The sequence below is a fragment of the Peromyscus maniculatus genome, chromosome 11 (assembly GCF_049852395.1).
Source record: "Peromyscus maniculatus bairdii isolate BWxNUB_F1_BW_parent chromosome 11, HU_Pman_BW_mat_3.1, whole genome shotgun sequence".
NCBI classification, from domain to species: Eukaryota; Metazoa; Chordata; class Mammalia; order Rodentia; family Cricetidae; genus Peromyscus; species Peromyscus maniculatus.
In genome coordinates this window covers 31,348,014-31,367,157 of record NC_134862.1, presented here as the reverse complement: position 1 = coordinate 31,367,157, position 19,144 = coordinate 31,348,014, and the positions used below count along the sequence as shown (strand labels likewise).

Sequence of the window (19,144 nt, the reverse complement as noted above, 5' to 3'; positions counted from 1 at the left end):
GAGGGAGAGAACACTCGGTAAAAGAATTTCTGTATTTGTTTGCACCCCACATGCTGAGCCAGCCACAAAGACACACATTTGGCTACTGGCTTGGGATCCTCATGTGGGATTGTGATTGGCTTTACCATTTTTGACAAGTGCAGAAGTTGCTAACCAGAACCACAGAAAGACTCAGGGTGACTGACCCGAGAACAGGAAGTGAAAGGAGAGTCCCAGATGACAGACTACTGCTCTAAAATGCATTCCAAATTCCTCAGTCTACCTGGAAGCCCATAACTGACTTCTCAAACCCTTTGGACAGGGAGACTGTCTGGTCAGGTGTACAGGAGACAGCAGAGAGTTGCTTAAGACCATGTCACAGAAGCAAGTCACTTAGCTCCCACATAGCTCATGTCTGAATCTCAGGACCTGGGCTGAGCACCGCCCTTCCCCTGAGCCTTTGTTCCTCTGTTCCGGCCCCACCAACCCTCTAGCCCGACTGTCCCAGCAGCAGGGATGGAGCTCTAATTTCCAAGGAAACACAGCCTCTGGGCAGGAAACCCACTCTTGTAACCAAATCTTAAGTCCAGTCTAGCAGCTTTGGGTAGAGGGGTGCAGGCCAGTGCTATGCTGCTTCTCCTCAGGAACGTCAGGGTATAGCCATTCAATCTTCAAAATCTTTAAAAATTACGTTTGTTTGTTTATTGTGCATGTGCCACGGTATGGGTGGAATTCAGGGGGACAATTTGTGGAAATTCTCTCCTTCCACCACGGGTTCTGGGGACTGAACTCAGGTTGTAAAGGATGGAATCTACCTCTAGGTGGAGACATGCCCTTGTCTCCTCCCTTAAGAGTTAGTCCAGTGGGACAGGGCAGGGAACAGGCCAGAATACCCCTATGATAAGTTAATTTTCCATTCAGTCCCTATGACCCACCATCAAGCTTGGCTGGCTCTGCCTGCCTGCCTGCCTGCCTCTCTGAGTCCAGATGCAGAAGGACGGAACTAGTCTCTTTTCTCTGTCCTTGCCTTTCTAACCCTGGCAAGAGCTTAAGTATCCCTTTAAAGTGGCTAACAAATGCGGCTGGCCTTTTCCTTTTTCTAAAGCTCCCGCCCCTACTGCGTGACTGACCTCCACGCTCGCCTTCATTCTCCCTCCACGCAGCTCTGAGATTCACAGCCTGCCTGCCCTGGGGTTTGCCTTTTAAACTCTAATTAATAAACTGCTCTTGATCTTCTGTTTGAGTGTGTTCTTACTTCTTTTATTAATGAACCAAGAACCCCGATTTCCCTAGCATTGTATGACAGCTCTGTTGGACTCCCCAGGACTTCTAGTAACATCTCTCTAACTCTTGACTAGGCAGAGGAAATGAACCCATCCCTGCACCCGCACACAGCACACACTTCATCAAGCGTGGTGGCAAGCGGCAAGCACCTTTACCCTAGGAGCCATCCCACACCAGCACACACGCCACCTTTTTACTGCGCCCTTATTTCTAGAATGCTCTGCATGTGTGTGGGTGCCTGTGGTTGCACTAGCTGTTCAACATTTAGATCTGCTCAAGTCCTTCGCTTTAAAGAAGTCTTTTCCTGAGCGACACCACCGTTCCGCCACCAGCCTCCTGCCTTTTTCTTTTTATCACCCTGGCAGCCAGGCGTGCTTAGTGCCTCCCGCCTTCAAGCCACAGCTCCTGGGCCTTCTCTCCCCTTGCCGAATGTTATAGTGGGACTTCCTCCCAGTTGGAACATTTCTTGGGGTAGGGGGCTCAGGAAACTCAGGAAGTAAACAAACTCCACACTCCGAGAAAGCTGACATTTACAAGGTTCACTAGACCCCTCCCCAAGGAGGCATCAAATAACCGCTGTCAGAGGAGACGGACCAGCCACGATGCCCAGGAAAGGTGTCAAGGAGAGGCCCGCCTGTCTCACTGCCTGAAAATGCTGCAGGGGCTTTGGGGCTGCAGCTGCTGTCACTTGTGTGAGGGAGGGATTTTGGTGAGTCATCCCTGCTCCTTGTCATCCCTCACCATCAGCCCTGTAAGTGATCCCAATAAAGACTCACTGCTTCACCAGGGGGACTCTGGCGGGATCATTACTTGGATCTGTCCCGGGTTCCCTAACTGCAGTGATTAGGAGAGGAGAGAAGTCTCACATGACTCCGGTGTTACCTCAGAAGTTTTCTGGGGCATGCTGAATGGAGGAGTCTGAGCTTCTAGCTCCTCCAGTCCTCAACTACTTCCCATATGTATATATTCTTTTTTTCTCTTTTATTAAAAATACATCCTTGGATAAAGAAAATGTGGTACATATACACAATGGAGTGTTACTCAGCTGTAAAAAACAATGACATCATGAAATCTGCAGGCAAATGGATGGAACTAGAAAATATCATCCTGAGTGAGGTAACCCAGACTCAGAAAGACAAATATGGTATGTACTCACTCATAAGTGGATATTAGATGTAAAGCAAAGGAAACCAGACTACAACCCACAGCTCCAGAGAAGCCAGGAAATAAGGAGGACCCTTAGAGGGACACATAGATCACCCTGGGAAGGGGAAATAGATGAGATCGCCATGAGTAAACTGGGGATGGCGGGGGAAGGGGAGGGCGGGCGGGGGGGGGATAGCAGAGAGGGGGTGGGGGATGAGAACTTGAGGGAACGGGATGGTTGAGCTGGGGGGAGGGACACAGTGGGAGAGCAATGAAAGAGAGATCTTGATAGAGGGAGACATTATGGGGTTAGCGAGAAACCTGGTGCTAGGGAAGTTCCCAGGAATCCAAAAGGACGACCCTAGCTTAGACTATTAGCAATAGTGGAGAGGGTGCCTGAACTGGCTTACCCTGGTAATCAGATTGGTGAATAATACCCTAACTGTCATCATAGAGCCTTCATCCAGTAACTGATGGAAGCAGACAGAGAGATCCACAGCCAAGCACCAGGCCAGGCTCCAGGAGTCCAGTCAAAGAGAGGGAAGAGAGATTATATGAGGCATGGGTTGGGGGAAGGGGTGGTCAAGATCATGAAATCTACAGAGACCCCTGAACCAAGCTCAGAGGGACTCACGGACTTTAGACCAGCAGCTGTGGAGCCTGCATGGGACTGGACTACACCCCCTGCATATGGGAGACAGTTGTGTAGCTGGGTCTGTTTGAGGGGTCCCTGGCAATGGGATCAGGGTCTATCCCTGGTACATGAACTGGTTTTCTGGAACCCATTATCTATGGTGGGAAGCCTTGATGCGGGGGGAGGTGGGGGGGGTGGGGGGGTGTTGACCCTGCCTCAACTGAATGTACCAGGCTCTGCTGACTCCCCATGGGAGCCCTTACCCTTTTGGATGAGGGGAAAGGGGGGTGGGTCGGGGGAAGGAGGCTGGGGGGAGCAGGAGGAGGGATGAGAGAGGGATCTGTGGTTGGTATGTAAAATGAATAAAAAATTTCTTAAATAAAAAAATATTCTTTTCTCATATAATATATCCTGATTGTATTTCTTCTTCCTCTGCTCTTCCCAGTTCCTCTCCATCTCCCCTCCCCTCCAGATCTACTCCCTTTCTGTGTCTCATTAAAAAAGAACAGAATAATAAGCAAATATAACTAAATAAAATATAGTAAGATGAAGCAAAAGCTATCATATTGAAGTTGGACATGGCAACCCACGCTGTCTGCTCAGCCTCTGTGAGCAGCCCTTGGCTCCTCTCACCCCCTCTCTCTTGTTCTTGCTTTATCTGCTCACTAGGGTTTGGTCCTGGGTCTTGCCCACATGTCCACAGCCTTAGCGAGCATCCACACATACGTACATGTGCACATCAAGACCTAGAGTCGATGGCAGGAATCACCCCGTCATTCTTCCACCTTATTCATGGAGGCAGCGTGTCTCGATCACACCCAGAGCTCAGACAGGACCAGTCTTGCTAGCCAGCTTGCTCTGGGGATCTGTGTCCCTCTGAGGTGTTATTTCAGGTGGGCCACTATGTCCACCTGAATTTACATGGCTTCCAAAGGTCTGATCCCTGGTCTTCACACATTTTTTAAACTACGTAAGGCAAGTACTTTTTAAACTAAGCTGACTTCCAGCAAACCCCACTCCCCACCCAGCTGGGAGTTTACTAACACTTTCCTTCACACTGCCACTTGAGTCCCCCCTCTTTGATGTCCGTTTCCCAATGATTTCCACATGTACACACCTTTGGGTCAGACACTTGAGCGTCACCCTTGAGCCCCATCTCATCCAGTCATCACTAAATTCCAGTAGCTACAGCACTTCACTTTCCCCTGCCAGCTCCATTCACAGATCCTGCTGCCTCTACCCAGGCCAGGCCCCCAGCAACCTACTGGCTTCTCTGAAGCCCTCTTCTAGTTCTGCTGTAGCCTCGCTTTAGCAGTGGTTTAAGTGGCATTGCCCACATAAACAGCCTTGTTCTTTGGCACATACGGGTGGCTCTTGGTCGTCAAATAACCAGTTCCCATTAGGCAGACCATTCCCATTCTTGTTCCTGGGTCCTGATGCATGGCTGAGTAAGTAGCCAGTCAGGCTCTCCAAACAGCAGCAGGGCCCCGATTGTATTAATTTTATGTATCTTTAAATATTTGCTCTTGGTCTTGCTGAAGGCTGAGAAGCCGTCTTTAAATATTTGAAAGGTAGTCATGCATGGTGGTGCATATCTATAATCCCAGCACTTGGGGGATGGAGGCAGGATTATCAGAAGTTCAAGGCCAGCTGTGGCTACACATAGAGTTTGAGGCAGGTTGAGCTATAAGACTCCCTCTCAAAACACTAAAATAAAAATTAGAATAGTGCTCTTGTATCAAGGACATACTTGACTCCTCTGAATTTAACCACATACCTCACAGAATAGTTAAGAGCCAGGAAGATGGGAATAACCCCTCACAGGCCCCTGAAGCCCCCTGGCCATTCCTGCCAAAGCTTGGCTTTCCCCTTCCAAAGGCAAGGAAAATGTCCCAAACTAACGCGGAACACAAGGCCGAGGGCCATTTGTGGGTTTGACTCTCCATGAGCCAGACATTGGCGATATAATACGTTTAGGAATGCAGTGTCAACTGTGGCTAGGTTTGCAGCTGGCTCTACAACCTCTCCGCTCCAGATGTGACACCACTCTCTCTGATCTCCAGTTACTAAGGAGACATGAACGTGATTCCTGCCTTGGGGAATCTATGCGAGGCTTTGCCTTTGGAGAAAAAGCCTACTTGAAGCATTTTTTTTTAAAAAAAGTTTCATATATATATAAAATTTTATGAGTGTGGGTGTTTTGCCTGTATGTATATGTATGCCTATATACTATGAAAGTCAGTGTCCTTGGAAGTCAGAAGAGGGTGCTGGATTCCCCAGAATCATCGGAGTAAAAGACAGTTGTAGCAGCCATGTGGGTGCTGGGAATTGAACCTGGGTCATTTGAAAGAGCAGCCAGTACTCTTAACTGCGGAGCCATCTCTTCAGCGCCCCCTAAACTTATTTCACTTTTTAGTGATGTGTACTTGTGTGTGTTTGCGTGGGGGTATGTGCACATGAGTGTAGGTACCTGTGGAGTTCAGAAAAGCAGGTCAGATCCCCTGGAGCTGGAGTTACAGGCGGTTGGAAGGCAACTCATGTGAGTTCTAGGAACAGGACTAGGGTCCTGTGCAAGAACAGTAAGTGCTCTTAACTTCTTAGCCATCTCCCTAGCGCCCTGAACCTACTTTTTCCCATACAGAACCCGAGGCTAATCACATCTACTCTGCAGGCAGGGTGAAGTTCAATTCCAATAGCAATGCTGAAGGAAGCAGACATCTGTGGTGCTGTCGGCCACACCTTAGATCATGGCACGGCTGCCTACAAAGGAAGCAGTGAGCACAGCCGCTCTACACCTCGACCCCTCCCCGTCCAGTCCCAGGACATTCATTCCAGCCAGGCACATCTGGCCACCACTGGCCTCGTGGACACCCACCCACCTGAAGTAAGCGGATCTTGTATAGCTTCTCTTTTTCCATGGTGTACCGTCTGTCCAGGTCCTCCTAAGAGCGAGAACAGGCCACGGTTATCTAGAATGGAACTTCCACTCCCCGATGGAGTCTTTAGAAGTCGAGTACATCTAACCATATCCTCTCAGCTTGAGCCTCGAGTTCCTTCTCTCGGATGGCCAAGTTTAGCGCCTCCCACCCACGAGACACTTCCACACTGTATCCTTGAACCTCTTCTTCTGTCAGCATCCTGGCTGAAGCCAATGTTCTTTTTTAAAAAAATGTATTTATTATTACTGAACTGTGGATTGTGGAGGTCAGAGGGCAGCTTTGGGGAGCTGGTTCTCTCCTTCCCCCTTATGTGGGCTCTGGGGACTGAACTCATGTCATCAGGCTTATAAAGCAAGTACTTTACTCACCAGCCCCTAAGTCCAATCAATGTTCTTAACTGAGTGCCTCCTATGGGCTCCTGAAGCCCCCCACCCCAGAACCTGGAACACTCGACAACAAAAGAGAGCCAACACACTACCTTAAGAGTCTTTGTTCTACGTCTCCCTGTTTTCAACTAACACTGCTTTTCTGTTTATGTTTCTGCCTGGACCTGAATTATCCAAAATGACAACCACTAACCCTACCTGTCTATTCAAACCCGCATCAATTAAAGTAAGAAAAAAAATCAGTCCCCTGGTTTCCATAGCCATGCACTATGCATGGGAAGATGCTTATGCAAACATTTTCATCATTACAGAAAGTTCTTTTGGGACAGAGCTAATGCTGTTAGGTGTGGCTCGACATTGAACCTAGACATGGGAAAAACAGCTGGACAGTCTGTTGTCTCAGAGAAAATTAAGGAAGGGGCATGCATACACATGAACACATATGGCACATGCAGTTTCTTGGACAGGGCTCAGCTACAGGTGACATCTAACATACCACAGGAGTCCATGTCCAGTTTCCTAATGTATTATGAAGAGCCACCCTAATGGCCCTGCTTGGAGGTCCCTCTTCCTCTCTCTTTACGTGTGACGAGTATTGTTTTAACTCATAACGAGGTTCAGCAAACTAGAGCATGCCTCGGAAAGCCTATACCTTCGAGTCATGTGTGACTCTGCCTATTTCTGTAGACAGAGGTGGGCTGGAATACAGTCATGTGCACTCATTTACAATACACGTGACACGAAGTCGTCACTTACAACATTCACGTTCAATATTGTAAGTGAGTTGATAACTGTGTTGAGCTGCCAGCTGGACAGGCCTGACACAGTTTGTCAACTAGAGCAGTGGCCTGCTGTCATGCAGCTGAGGAGGGGTCCCCCCGGCACCACTCTCAGGCCTCAGAGCTCACGTGGCTGACACAGGCCCCTTCCATCTAAGGAATGAAAGGTCTAAGATGGCACCATGTCCCCAGAAGGCAGCAGAGAGGAGGTGGCTGTACAGACTGGACAGGAGGCCGGGAAGGCTGTGCGGGGAGAATGGAAAGGAGGCTGCCAGGTTCTCTCAGGATGATGCTGGTCCCAAGGATGAGGCGATACTTACGTTGTGAGTCATGGTGGAGGTCAGGGCACCCTGTGGCTCTCCATCGGAGACAGTCTGAAAGGATGTGAAAACAGGGTCAGCACCTTTGCTCAGGAAGGGGTGCAGACAGAAGCTGAGTGTCTAGGCTTCACGGACAGGAGCCGAGAGGAGCAACTATGGGGCTGAAATGGACCTCGTTTTTCTGAAGAGTGGCCAGACGGTTCGAGAACTCAGATTTTAGACCGTTCTTCCAAGTTTACCAGGTACAGTCTCCACAGCTCTTTTGAGTGTGTGTATGTGAAGTGTGGGGGTCGATGTTGGTGTCTTGCTCTACCACTCTCCACCTTATTTATTAAAAAAAAGTTATATTTATTTATCTATCACATGTGTGTATATTCACGTGCTAGTGCATGCGTGCGTGCGTGCGTGCGTGCGTGCGTGCGTGCGTGCGTGCGTGCGTGTGTGTGTGTGTGTGTGTGTGTGTGTACACCTTGCTGTTCTTTCCCTCTACTATGTGGGGCCCAGGGATCAAAGTGAGCTCATCAGTCTTGATGGTGAGCACTTCACTGAACCTGGAACTCAGCCAGTCTGGCTAGACTGCTTGGCCAGTGAGCTTCCTTCTGTGACCGTCTCCGTGACCGTCTCCTCACTGCCTGGCTTCTACATGGGGGCTGGAATCCAAACTCAGGCAGTTTCCCCTCTGAGGCAGCTCCCCGGCCCCTTGCAGTTCATTCTCAATAGAAGAACGCCTTTGGTAGGAAGTGATGAGACAAACGTGATCGCTGCTGATTCAGAGGCCAGTGGAAGTGAAGATGCCTCAAAGGCTCAGTGCTGGAGAAGCGCCCGCCCGAGGGCAGCCTGGGCTGCATTCCTCCTCTCCCTCACAGAGGGGGGCATCTCCCACTGAGGTGACACAGCAGCTCTGAGGCCTGGCTCTCTGGCTAGGGGCAGCAGTTCCCATGGCCGGCCTCGTGTCCACTGGAGAGCGCTGGGTATAGTGGTGGGGTACCTGGAGAACATCAGTGCTGGGAGCTGGGACCTGCCCATCCCCCTGCTGCAAGTACAGGGCAGGCTCAGTGAGTGGGCTCCACGGCCATGACCACCCACATCTGGGGAGGAGGCAAGCTTTGAATGAAGTGTGGTAAGGGAAAACAAAATCCAAGAGATCCACAGGGTCTGGTGCCTCAGGCCTGTAATCCCAGCTACTCAGGTTAAAGTGGAAAAAACTTAAAAGACAGGCTAGGTGGGAAACAGCTCAGACATTTCCTATGGAGGGAGGGGTCAGAGTTTTGGGCCTGTGGCTGCTCCTTCCAAATCTAGAAGGAATCACTTGGATAAGATCCAAGAAAATCACTGGGCATGATGGTCTACGCCTTTTGTCCCAGTACTTGGGAGGCAGAGACAGGTGGATCTCTGAGTTCAGGGCGAGCCTGTTCTACAGAGCGAGTCCCAGGACGGCCAGGACTGTTACACAGAGAAACTCTGTTTTAAAACAAAAACAAAAACAAAAACAAAAACAATCCAAGAAAAGCACAGGAGAAAGTTGAGAAATACAATGTGGGTGGAGTGAGGTGTGTCAAGGTACACGCATGTGCACAGTGCGGTGTGTGTCAAGGTACACGCGTGTGCAGAGGCTGGAGGATGGTGCCCAGTGTTCTGCTCTATGTCTCTGCCTTATTCCCTGAATGCAGATGTAGGCTGGTGCTCAGAAAGCCCCAGCAATCCTCCTGCCTCTACCGACTAGTGATGGGGTTATAGGCTCTTGCAGCCATGTTTGGCCTTTTTATTTAAGGAAATAATTATTTTTATTTTATGTTCATGAGTGTTTCGCCTGCACTGTATGCCTGTGCACCACCTAGTACCACGGGGGCTGGAAGCGATCGTCAGATCCCCTAGAACTGGAATACAGAAGGTTGCGAGTCACCGTGTGCATGCTGGGAAGTGTTCTCACCCAGCGAGCCACCTCACCAACCCTGGGAAGTGCGCATTACAGGCCCGGCTCAAGAAAGTGGAACATGACTAATGGTTGGTGCCAAGAGCGTGGCTGTGTAGCCCAGGCTGGATGTAGCTGCTGCCATCTTTAAACACAGTAGCTGGGATGAGCAGCAGAAGACCCTCACACCATCAGGCCTTTTAACAGCCCGTCATGTAGGACCGAGAGGCTCCTGAGAGCCTTCCCCTCCTCAAGACGTGACAGGTAAGCTGCGGGTCTCTCTGAGGTGCTGCTGGCCTCAAGTTGCCAGGGACTCCCCTTGTGGAGCCCCTGTGACACCCAAACCCTGTAACCAACCCTAATAATCATACTTTGGGTTCACCAAACTGGACTTAGAAGGCTTCCTTCTGCCCGTCAGCGCCCTTCCTGTCTGGAGCGAATGGAAACTTCTTCACGTCTCCCTAGAAAGAGTCACGGCCTGAGCCGCTGCAATCTGTCCACATACCAGCCGGAAAGCAGCTGATGGCCCTGGGGACTAACTGAAGCCTTTACCTTCTCGCCTGGTGTTCTCTCAGCTTTCAGGGTCTCAATTTCCTGCTGTAGCCGAGCCATCTCCTCCTGGAAAAGCAAGGTGAACGAACCTTTACAAAGCTCAGTTAAGCTACCAACCGGAGGTAACCGTTAACGTCTTCCCACATGGTTTTGTTTTTCCATCTGTGCTTGTGTGCATGTGTGCGGGCACACGCACGCGTCCGGTGTGTATTTGCATGTGTGCGCTCATGCTCCTATGTGCACCACGGCATACGTGTAGCGGTCAGGGGCAACCTACGGAGTCATTTTCTGTTTCTTTCCACCACGTGCGCCCCAGGGACTAAGCTCAGGCTGTCAGGCTTGGTGGCAAGCACCGTCATCCGCTGAGCCACCTTGCCTGCCCAGTTTAACTATTCAATGGAGACATTTCATCTCTACTTTCACTGGTTTGTGCCAGGACAAAAGCCACCAGGGAACCAGGTGCTCTGCGTCCACCGGCAAGCTCGTCCCTTCCTGGGAAAGAGCTCTCCCAGGCTTGCGGGAGCAGAAGGCACTTACTCAGCCCGAGTCAGCTTCTTACACTGCACTGCACGGGCTAGCAGGCCCAGCAGCACGGGGGTGGGGGTAGGGGTGGGGGGGTGGGGTGTGTGTGTATGGGGGACCAGGACCCCAGCGAGCTCCTGCCTGTCCACCAACGCCACGGCACTTACCCGGCAGTGTGCTTTAAACTCCTGCTCCTGGCTTTTCAGATTTTCATTCATGGCTACCAGTGCTCTCAGGCTCTGCAGAATGCTGAGGAGGAAAGACCAACGGCCCAGGGCAGGCCATTACCATTTCATTTTACAAATCGAGGGTAAAGCCACATCCAGAATACAAGGAGCTCCTGCTTAATCCCCTTTGTTTTCCCCATGGGTGTAACGAGAGTGCCACAAACTGTTGTCATTTCCATTCCTGATTATGCATTTGGACCTTCAAGTCCACGAGGAGACAAAAAAACCACCCAGGACAGGATTCTAGAATGTGAAGGTCAACTTTGGAAACATCATGAGCTTCAGTGGTATTCATTCATCATTTACTCAGTGGCGCTCAGGGTAAACAACATCAGTAACAGTGTGTGTGTGTGTGTATGTGTGTGTGTGCGTGCATTTGTGTTCACACCCATGTGGAGGCTAGAGGGCAGTCTCAAACGTTGTTCGTCAGGTGCTGGCCCCTCTCAGTTAAAACAGGTTTCATTACATTTACTTGTTTATTTAGTATGTGTGAGTGAGTGTACTTGTGCAGCGGGTGGAGGTCAGAGGACAGACAGCCTGTGGGAGTCAGTTCTCTCCTTCTCCTCCCTGGGTTCCTGGAACTGAACTCAGGTCATCTGGCTTCACAGTCGGCACTTTACCCCACACAGCTAACTCAGCAGCTTGTTCCTCCCTGTGTTTGAGGCAAGTTCTCACTGGCCCGAGACCTGCCAAGCAGTTCAGCCTGGCTGGCTAGCAAGTGCCAGGGGCCGTGTCTCCGCCTCCCTGGCTCTAGGATTACAAGCATGTGGATTACACCATGCCCAGCCTTTTCAGGTTGGATCTAGGACATCAGACTTAGGTTCTCATGCTTAAAAAGCAAGCACTTTACCCTCTAGGCCTGCAGCCCTGGTTCATGGTTTTTCAAACCAGCACACCACTGCTCGGGTCACAAGAAGAGCTGACAGGAAGGTGGGTGACCCGGTGCGGTCCAAGAATCTCAGTGAGCATCAGGGGGACTGCTGGTCCCTTCCAGATGCTCCTGTGACAATACCTGAATGGAAATGGAGCCCCAGCCCATGACCTCTGGCTGGTCTGTCCCTTGATCAGACAAATCAAGCCGCAGACACTGTGGCCAGTTTCCTCAAAGGGATAATAGCACATGCCGAAACCCCTTACCTCGGGTCAGCTTTGGCTTCTAATTTCTCCAGGGCTGCCTGTTCTTTGTCTAGTTTCTCACCATGATTCTTCAGCTGCAAGACAGAGCAGAGGCGTCACTGGCTACAGAGACTGAAAAGAAAATAGAAACGTGTGCCCCACGACCCCCACCCCCCCAATTGCTGCCTCATTTGGGATAGATGACCGAGCCCATTGGCTTTGGTTGTACACTGAGAAAAGAAGTGTGCCAGACAGATGGGATGGAGGGGGAGAGGCGGCAGGGAGGTCAGAACCTGCTCAATGGTGCACTGGCTGTGGAAACGCGGACAATGACTTCAGAGTGCCGCAGAAAGAGGCGGGAAAGCCCAGGCAATGCTGAGAGCAATGGCCTTGGAGTAGGAAAGTGGGCGGGGGTAAAAAGTGACAGAGAGAGAGACAGACAGGGAGGGAAAGCAAGAGAAGAACTATCAGAATACCACTGTCACAGCAGGGCTAAATCTTCCCAGCCTCTTGAACGGTGTTATTTCTGGTTTTATGTCAACTTGACACATACTAGAATCATCTGAAAGGCCTCAATTTAGAAAATGCCTGCATGAGATCCAGCTGTAAGGCATGTTCTCGATCAGTGATCAATGGGGGAGGGCCCAGCCCATGGTGGGTGGGGCCTCCCTGGGCTGCTGCTGGTCCTGGATTCTAGAAGAAAGCAGGCTGAGCAAGTCATGGGAAGCAAGCCAGTAAGCAGCAACCCTCCATGGCCTATGGATCAGCTCCTGCCTCCAGGATCCTGCACTGTTTGAGTGCCTGTCCTGACTTCCTTTAGTGATGAACAAGAATATGGAAGTGTGAGCCAAATAAACCCTTTCCTCCCCAACTTGCACTTTGGTTATGGTATTTCGTTGCGGCAATAGAAACTCTAACTAAGGCCAATGGTTCTACCTTCTTTGGATGTAGCAAATGGAAACATCTTTAAGAACCTGCAGATTTTAATGCACAGCGATATCCTTTCCCGTCTGTTATGTGAGCGTGCACTTGCTAGCGTGTGAAGTGCAGGTGGAGTCCAGAAGTCTCCCTCAATTTTTGCTTCTCCAACTTTATTTTCTGAGACCTGATTTGTCACTGAAATTGAAAGTCAAGGTGTTGCTGGCCTACTTGGCCAGTGAGCCACAGGGATCCCCCTGTCTTGGTGTCCCAGTGCTGGGGTTACAAGTACCACCCCTACGCCAGGCTCTTACGTGGATGATCAGGTTCTGAACACGGGGCCTCACGCTCATGCCGCAAGCACGTCACCCACCGAGTCCCCTCCCCACCCCATCTACTGTTTGTTTAAAGTATATCTTTTACAATGATCTAGAAAACAAGGTCTAAAATCATGAACACGGCAAACTCCCAAAGCATAGAAAGAAATATGTACATGTGGGCTCATGAGATGGCTCACTATGGCACTTGCCTCCACGCCTGATAATCTGAGTTCAGTCCCTGGAATCCGCATGGTGGAAGAGAACCAACTTCCACAAGTTGCCCTCCGACCCCCACACAGGCACTGTGGCGTGCTTAACGGCCCAGGCCCATACACACACTAAATAAATACATATAGACATTTCTTAGAGGAAATGTCCACCAGTATATAGGATATAATTGCTATGGAATCATAACACAGTCCTTAAAAGACTGAAAAGGTCCTGGCTGTAACTCACCACCCTGGAATGGGCGAACAGATGGTGGGTTACAGGAGTTTACTTTTTGGTTTTGTAAATTTTTGAACCATGTGAATATGTACCCCATTAAAAAAAAAACAACAAGTTTCCAAAGTTCCTAGGTGTCACATAGGACCTTCTCACCTCCAGTCTTGAACTAACCCAGGCTATGACGCTGGACCAGGAAAGTAGGCTAACTCATGGGACAAGACCGAGGGCTGGCAGATGGGAACAGATGGCAGACAGCTATGGAGAACTAGCCAGCGTAGGTGGGGAGATTGGCTTGTAGGGCTGAGGCCTGTATCAGAAGAGCGAGGCCGACAAAGCAATGGAGCCCGACTCGGTCACACAGGAAAGCATCTGAGGGCTCCAGATGGCTGGCAACAGCAAAGAGACTGGGAAGTTCCTCAGCTCTGGGCATCTGCTGCCATCAGCTGATTTACCACACAGAAGGCAGCGCCCTCCCAGAGGAACAGTGGAAGCCAGCTGCCGAGGCAGTTAATACTGTCAACTCGAGAGGACCTAGAATCACCCATGAGACGAGCTCTGGGCGTGTATGAGGGACCAGCCCGGTTAGGCCAGCCTCTGGGCCAGCCTGTGATTTCTCTTCACTAGGTTCACTGACTGGGGAGGCCCACCCTACAAGTGGGAGACACCATCCATCCCCGGGACTGGTGTCCTACGCTGCAGAGAGAGGAGGCCACGAGCTGAGCACCAGTGTTCATGGCTCTGCTTCTGGACTGGGCATGCTGTGAACAGTTGCTTCGAGTTCCAGCTGCCTCCTCCACCGTGAAGGACGGCATCCTTCAACTGTGAGCCACGCTAGAGCCCTCCCTCTTTAAGCTGCTTCCTGTCAGGGGTTTTGCCACAGTAACAAGTCAAGGAGCTGTAGCGCGCACACAGTATTGAGAGGTGGAGAAAGGAAACCTTAAACCAGATGAGCATATAACCAAGAGTCCTCAAACACCCGAAGACAGGAAAAAAAGTGGTGTGTCAGCTTCTAAATGCAGCCAGACTAAAGAAACAGCTGTAGAGCAAGAGACACTTTGGATCCAGAGAGTCCCCATAGGGACCCGGGAAGACAGTGCTCATGGAAAAGGAACTGGGCTTCCAGCCAGGGAATCAGAATTGTGACTGGTCGGATTGCGATACGGACAGATTAGAGCTGGTGGCCCATGCCACTGATGCGGCAGCCAGTTAGTGTCCTGGCTTTCCTGGGGTGGCTCCACGGCTGTCTCCACCCGTCCGTCACCTTCCATGCCGGCTTCACTTCATGGAGAAAGCAGTCTATTTCATCACATTAGTCGACCCTGGAAGGGCAGGCTTCGCAGACACAAAGCTTAGGTCTGCGTCCTGAGAGGGCCCAGCGCGGTCACGTCTGACCAGTGCTGCTGGGGGAATGGGGCTCTTCAGCCGGCGTGGAGGGAAGGCTCTGTCCTCAGAGAAGGGAGGTTTCATGGTGCTGCTTCACCACGCCATCTGTCTATCTGCACTGCTCTATGTGACCTGGGAGAGGTGACTGTGCGCCCCGAGGTCACAGGAAAGGAGGGGCAGACCCACTTACCTCCGCCAGTGTCTTCTTCATGTCACTGTACTTGGCTTGGAGGCTGGTATGATTCCCTTGCAGCTGTGAGTGAGAAAGAGGACATTTGCTTGAATGGACTCCTTTTCTCGGTCCAGACATCGATGGGTTCCCTCTTTCACAATGAGGAGGAAGAAGCCCAGAAAGGCTGAAACTGATTAATCTGCAGAACTTTCATTTTTCTTTGTTTTTAAACAGTTCTATATTTACTTATTCTGGTGCTAGGGAGTTAACCCATGTTTCATCCCCAGGACCCATTTGGTAGAATGGAAGAACTAACCCCAGCAAATTGTCTACTGACTTCCATGACATATGTGCCTTGCCTTCAGAAATAAATGGGAAACAATGGTTTATTTCTCCCACTCCCTACCATCACCAGAACCTACCATACCTGCCTCCTAAAGTCTGAGGCTCTCTGACCCTGCCCACATCCCACATCATACACAATGACAGGCAACAGCATGTCACTGCCTTGCTGCAATCCTCTGTGGCTGCCACAGACCTAACATGGACCAGGAAAGTGCTCTGTCATCAGCCTGGCCACTGCACACCTCACTCAAGACGCCTCAACCATCAGACAGGAAGGAGCTGGCCAACTCTTCCTCCCTTTATCTTTGCTTATGTTGCTCTGTAAGTCTCCACCTGGCTCCTCAACATCTCCATGCAGACCCCCCATTCAATCACTGCTCATTCATCTTTCCAGACTCAGCCAGCTCCCCAGACTTCCCCATTGAAGCCCTTATCACACTGGTAACTAAACAGTGCATGTGATGGATATTTCACTTACTGCAGGTCTCCATTACACCTTAGGGTCCTTGCGGACAGGGCCCTCACCCTGTCTTCATTCACCCCTATAGGTCAGCTGTCACTTAGCACACACAGTACTATGTATTTATGAAGAAACACCATTCTGGTCCTGTATATTTTACATGCACGCACGCGCGCGCGCGCGCGCGCGCACACACACACACACACACACACACACACACCTGAAGACTGACGACTGGATCTGCGGAATCCATATGAAAATCTAGATGAGTGGCAGCTTGCCTCCAACTCCAGTGCTTAGGAGGCAGAGACAAGGGATATCCCTGGCAACTTAGTTCCCTAGACAAGTCAAACTGGTTGAGAGACCTTACCTCAGTAAACTAAGTGGACAGTGAGTAAGAAAAGCACCCAACAATAGCCTCTGGCTCCTGCATGCCCATCAGGCACACATATGCACACTTGCACACAAGTACCCCCACATACCTGCACACATTACCCACCTACACTTTGCTTACAAAAACACATGCAGCTAGCCTGGATGAAGGCTGCAGCATGTCTGAGCTAGAGCCCCCTTTGAGCAGTCCAAAGGTCATTCATTCATTCATCTTCCCAACTTCTCCCCTCTTGCAAGAAGTTTCATTAGCCGAGTGCAATTATAAAAACACTCACCTCTTGTAGCTGTTTGGTCTTCTGCAGAATCTGCTTATTCAAGGAAATGACCTTCCGCTGATGCAGCTGGGAGGTTCCTAACTTTTCTGGACTTTCTTCAGCGGACAGCTCAGATTGCTGTGGGAAAACCCAAAGCAGGCAATGAACTCAGCTCTTTTCAGGTGGTCCAGCCCTCCTCAGTGTAAGCAAGGCAGTTCTGGGCAGCCAGGCTCACCCAGCCAGGGCATCTACAATGTCCTGCTCAGAACCAAAATCTACACAGGGAAAGTCGAACATGATGACTGAGGCCCTGGTCAGCAGTCTGCTTTGGAGCAGGGGTGGCATGGGCACAGGCTGCCCAGCTAAGGTTGTGCTGAAATCACCCAGGCAACAGGGCCTGTGGGGGTCTTGGTGGGGGATCCAGGATGTCTTAGTGGTTTCTTATGAGACCATCTGGAATCACGAAGAGGTACAAACAGGAGACGGCAAGATGGCTAGTGGGCAAAAGCACTTGCTACCATGCCTGATGAGTTAGATCCCTGGAACTCTGGCAGAAGACTCCCAAAGCTACAGGCTGTCCCTCTGATCTCCACATGTGTGCAGTGGTAAGTGTGTAAACACACACACACACACACACACACACACACACACACACACACTAATGTAATAAAATATGAAATAAGCTATAAACTGAATCACTTTCATTGAAGTTTTATAAATACACAGCTGCAAAGTCTAGTCATCTCCGATCGTGCATAATGAGCAGCCAGCCCACCCCCTCCCCCTCCACAGACCACTTTCTCAACTACCTCCTACTTCCGTTCTTCTGTCTTAAAAAAAGACGGGTTCAAGAAGGAGAAAGGGGCCAAGAGGGGTCATGGAGCACACCTCTGAAAACGGACAAGTGAGAAGGGGGATGGAGAAAGCCAAACAGACCCAGGGACTGTAAGAACTGGAGGCAAGTAGAGGAGAGATTTCTGGGTAGGGTCACAGGGTAAATGACCGACAATTTCTAGAAGAGGTAACGATGATTACTAAGGAATGATGCAAAGACAAAGCAAGGGATGGAGAGACAGACGGCTGGGTGGTAAAGGTGCTTGCCACCAATCCCCAGGCCCATCACAGGGGAGGAAGAGAACCTGCTCCCAAAAGTTGTCCTCCGACTTACATGGATGCTCCCCACTCCGCCACCCCTGCCAGGCCCACAGATAAACAAATGTAACTTTTTTAAAAGAAGGAAGCTAATAGGAACTTTGTCCTAATAAGACTGGTAGGGAGTGGAGGAGCCTGGAGAGATGGCCCAGCCATTAAGAGCACTTATGGCTACTGCACAGGACCCTAGCTCAGGTCTTAGACCTAGATGGTGGCTAACGACTGTTTATAATGCCTGTTGCAGAGGATTTGATGCCCTCTTCTGGCCTCTCCGGTTACCAGGCACATACAACATGTGGTATCGATACACATATGTAGGCAAGCTCACTCATCAATCTTTTTTTAAAAGGAACCTTGGGGGAAGTCCTGGAGAGAAGAAACAGAAGGGTTTACCTTGATGTAATAGCAATCATTACAGTAGATAGCTTTACTGAGTAACAAAAGCCCAAGCTAATCATGTATTTCCAGCCTAAATGTAGGTACCTTTGGGGCAACTTACTGTCCCCGCATGTTTCATCAGTGCTCATGGGAAGTCTGGACAGTGCTGCGCCGGGAAAAAGAGACGGCAAAGGAGGAGAATCTGCACAGGCATCGGCACGACTTACATGGCTAAGCTTTCCCTGAATTATTTACACCGCTGTGACAGACCACGAAGGTTTTTGTTGATTTGTTTTGCTGCTTTTGATGATTTTGGAATCGGGGAACAGTGGGCTGGGTACCAGCGCAGTGAAGAGCCAGCAGTAACGTTCTGTATACTGTGGGCCAAAGGCCAGAAAGGCAACAGAGAACCCTTGGGGCTAGAGAGACAGCTCGGCAGTTACGAGTGGATATTGTTTCCAAGAGGACCAGAGTTCAGTTTCCATCACACAATTGTGTCCGGAAACCCACAACCACCGTCCGTCCACCTTACTGCAGAAGATCTGATGGCTCTATCCTCCAAGAGCACCTGTATGTACACGTGTGTGCATGCACACTCACACACAATTTAAAAAAAGGAACAGAAAACTAAACATTAGCTATCACAAGCCAGGACATCAGAAAACGCCCACTATCAGGCCCCCGTGTGACAGTCAGGGTCAACTGTCAACCTGACAGCTCTGGAGCCACCTACGAGGCAAGCCTCCAGGCACACTGTGAGGGACTCTGCTGGCTGGGTTAAATGGGGTAATAAGACCCACACTAAAGTAGGAGGTGCCATCACTTGGGCTTGGTCTTAAACGATAGAAAAGGGAAAAGCCAGCAGAGCTCAGACGTCCATGGCCCTCTGCCGACTCTCTCGATTCAACTCTCCTGTCATCGTGATGGACCGTATCCTTGAACTGTGGGCCAGAGTAAACCTCCTTCCCTTGAACTGCTTTTGTCCAAGGGTAGCTTATTGGTAACAGAGTAAGAATGAAGACTTGTTAGATTTCTGGAAACTGAGTTGACTTTTTAAAATTAATTTTGCATGCATTGAGGTACAACCTTTATCCCAGGGAAGGATAAACTCTGAAAATTACTTGAA

General features: G+C 50.2%; 1 protein-coding gene across 2 annotated transcripts in view; it reads right to left on the bottom strand.

The window, feature by feature from the left end:
• The window catches only part of Ccdc93 (CCC complex scaffolding subunit CCDC93), a 76,325-nt gene that overhangs the window by 14,747 nt on the left and 42,434 nt on the right, over positions 1-19,144 (bottom strand). For both annotated transcript variants that reach the window (XM_042258018.2, XM_015999390.3), the window contains 7 exons: positions 16,510-16,626; positions 15,055-15,117; positions 11,818-11,891; positions 10,621-10,702; positions 9,932-9,997; positions 7,468-7,521; positions 5,923-5,985 (listed from right to left, as the gene is read on the bottom strand). In XM_042258018.2, the coding sequence (XP_042113952.1) occupies positions 5,923-5,985; positions 7,468-7,521; positions 9,932-9,997; positions 10,621-10,702; positions 11,818-11,891; positions 15,055-15,117; positions 16,510-16,626 (519 nt within the window). The remainder of the gene's footprint in view (positions 1-5,922; positions 5,986-7,467; positions 7,522-9,931; positions 9,998-10,620; positions 10,703-11,817; positions 11,892-15,054; positions 15,118-16,509; positions 16,627-19,144) is intronic.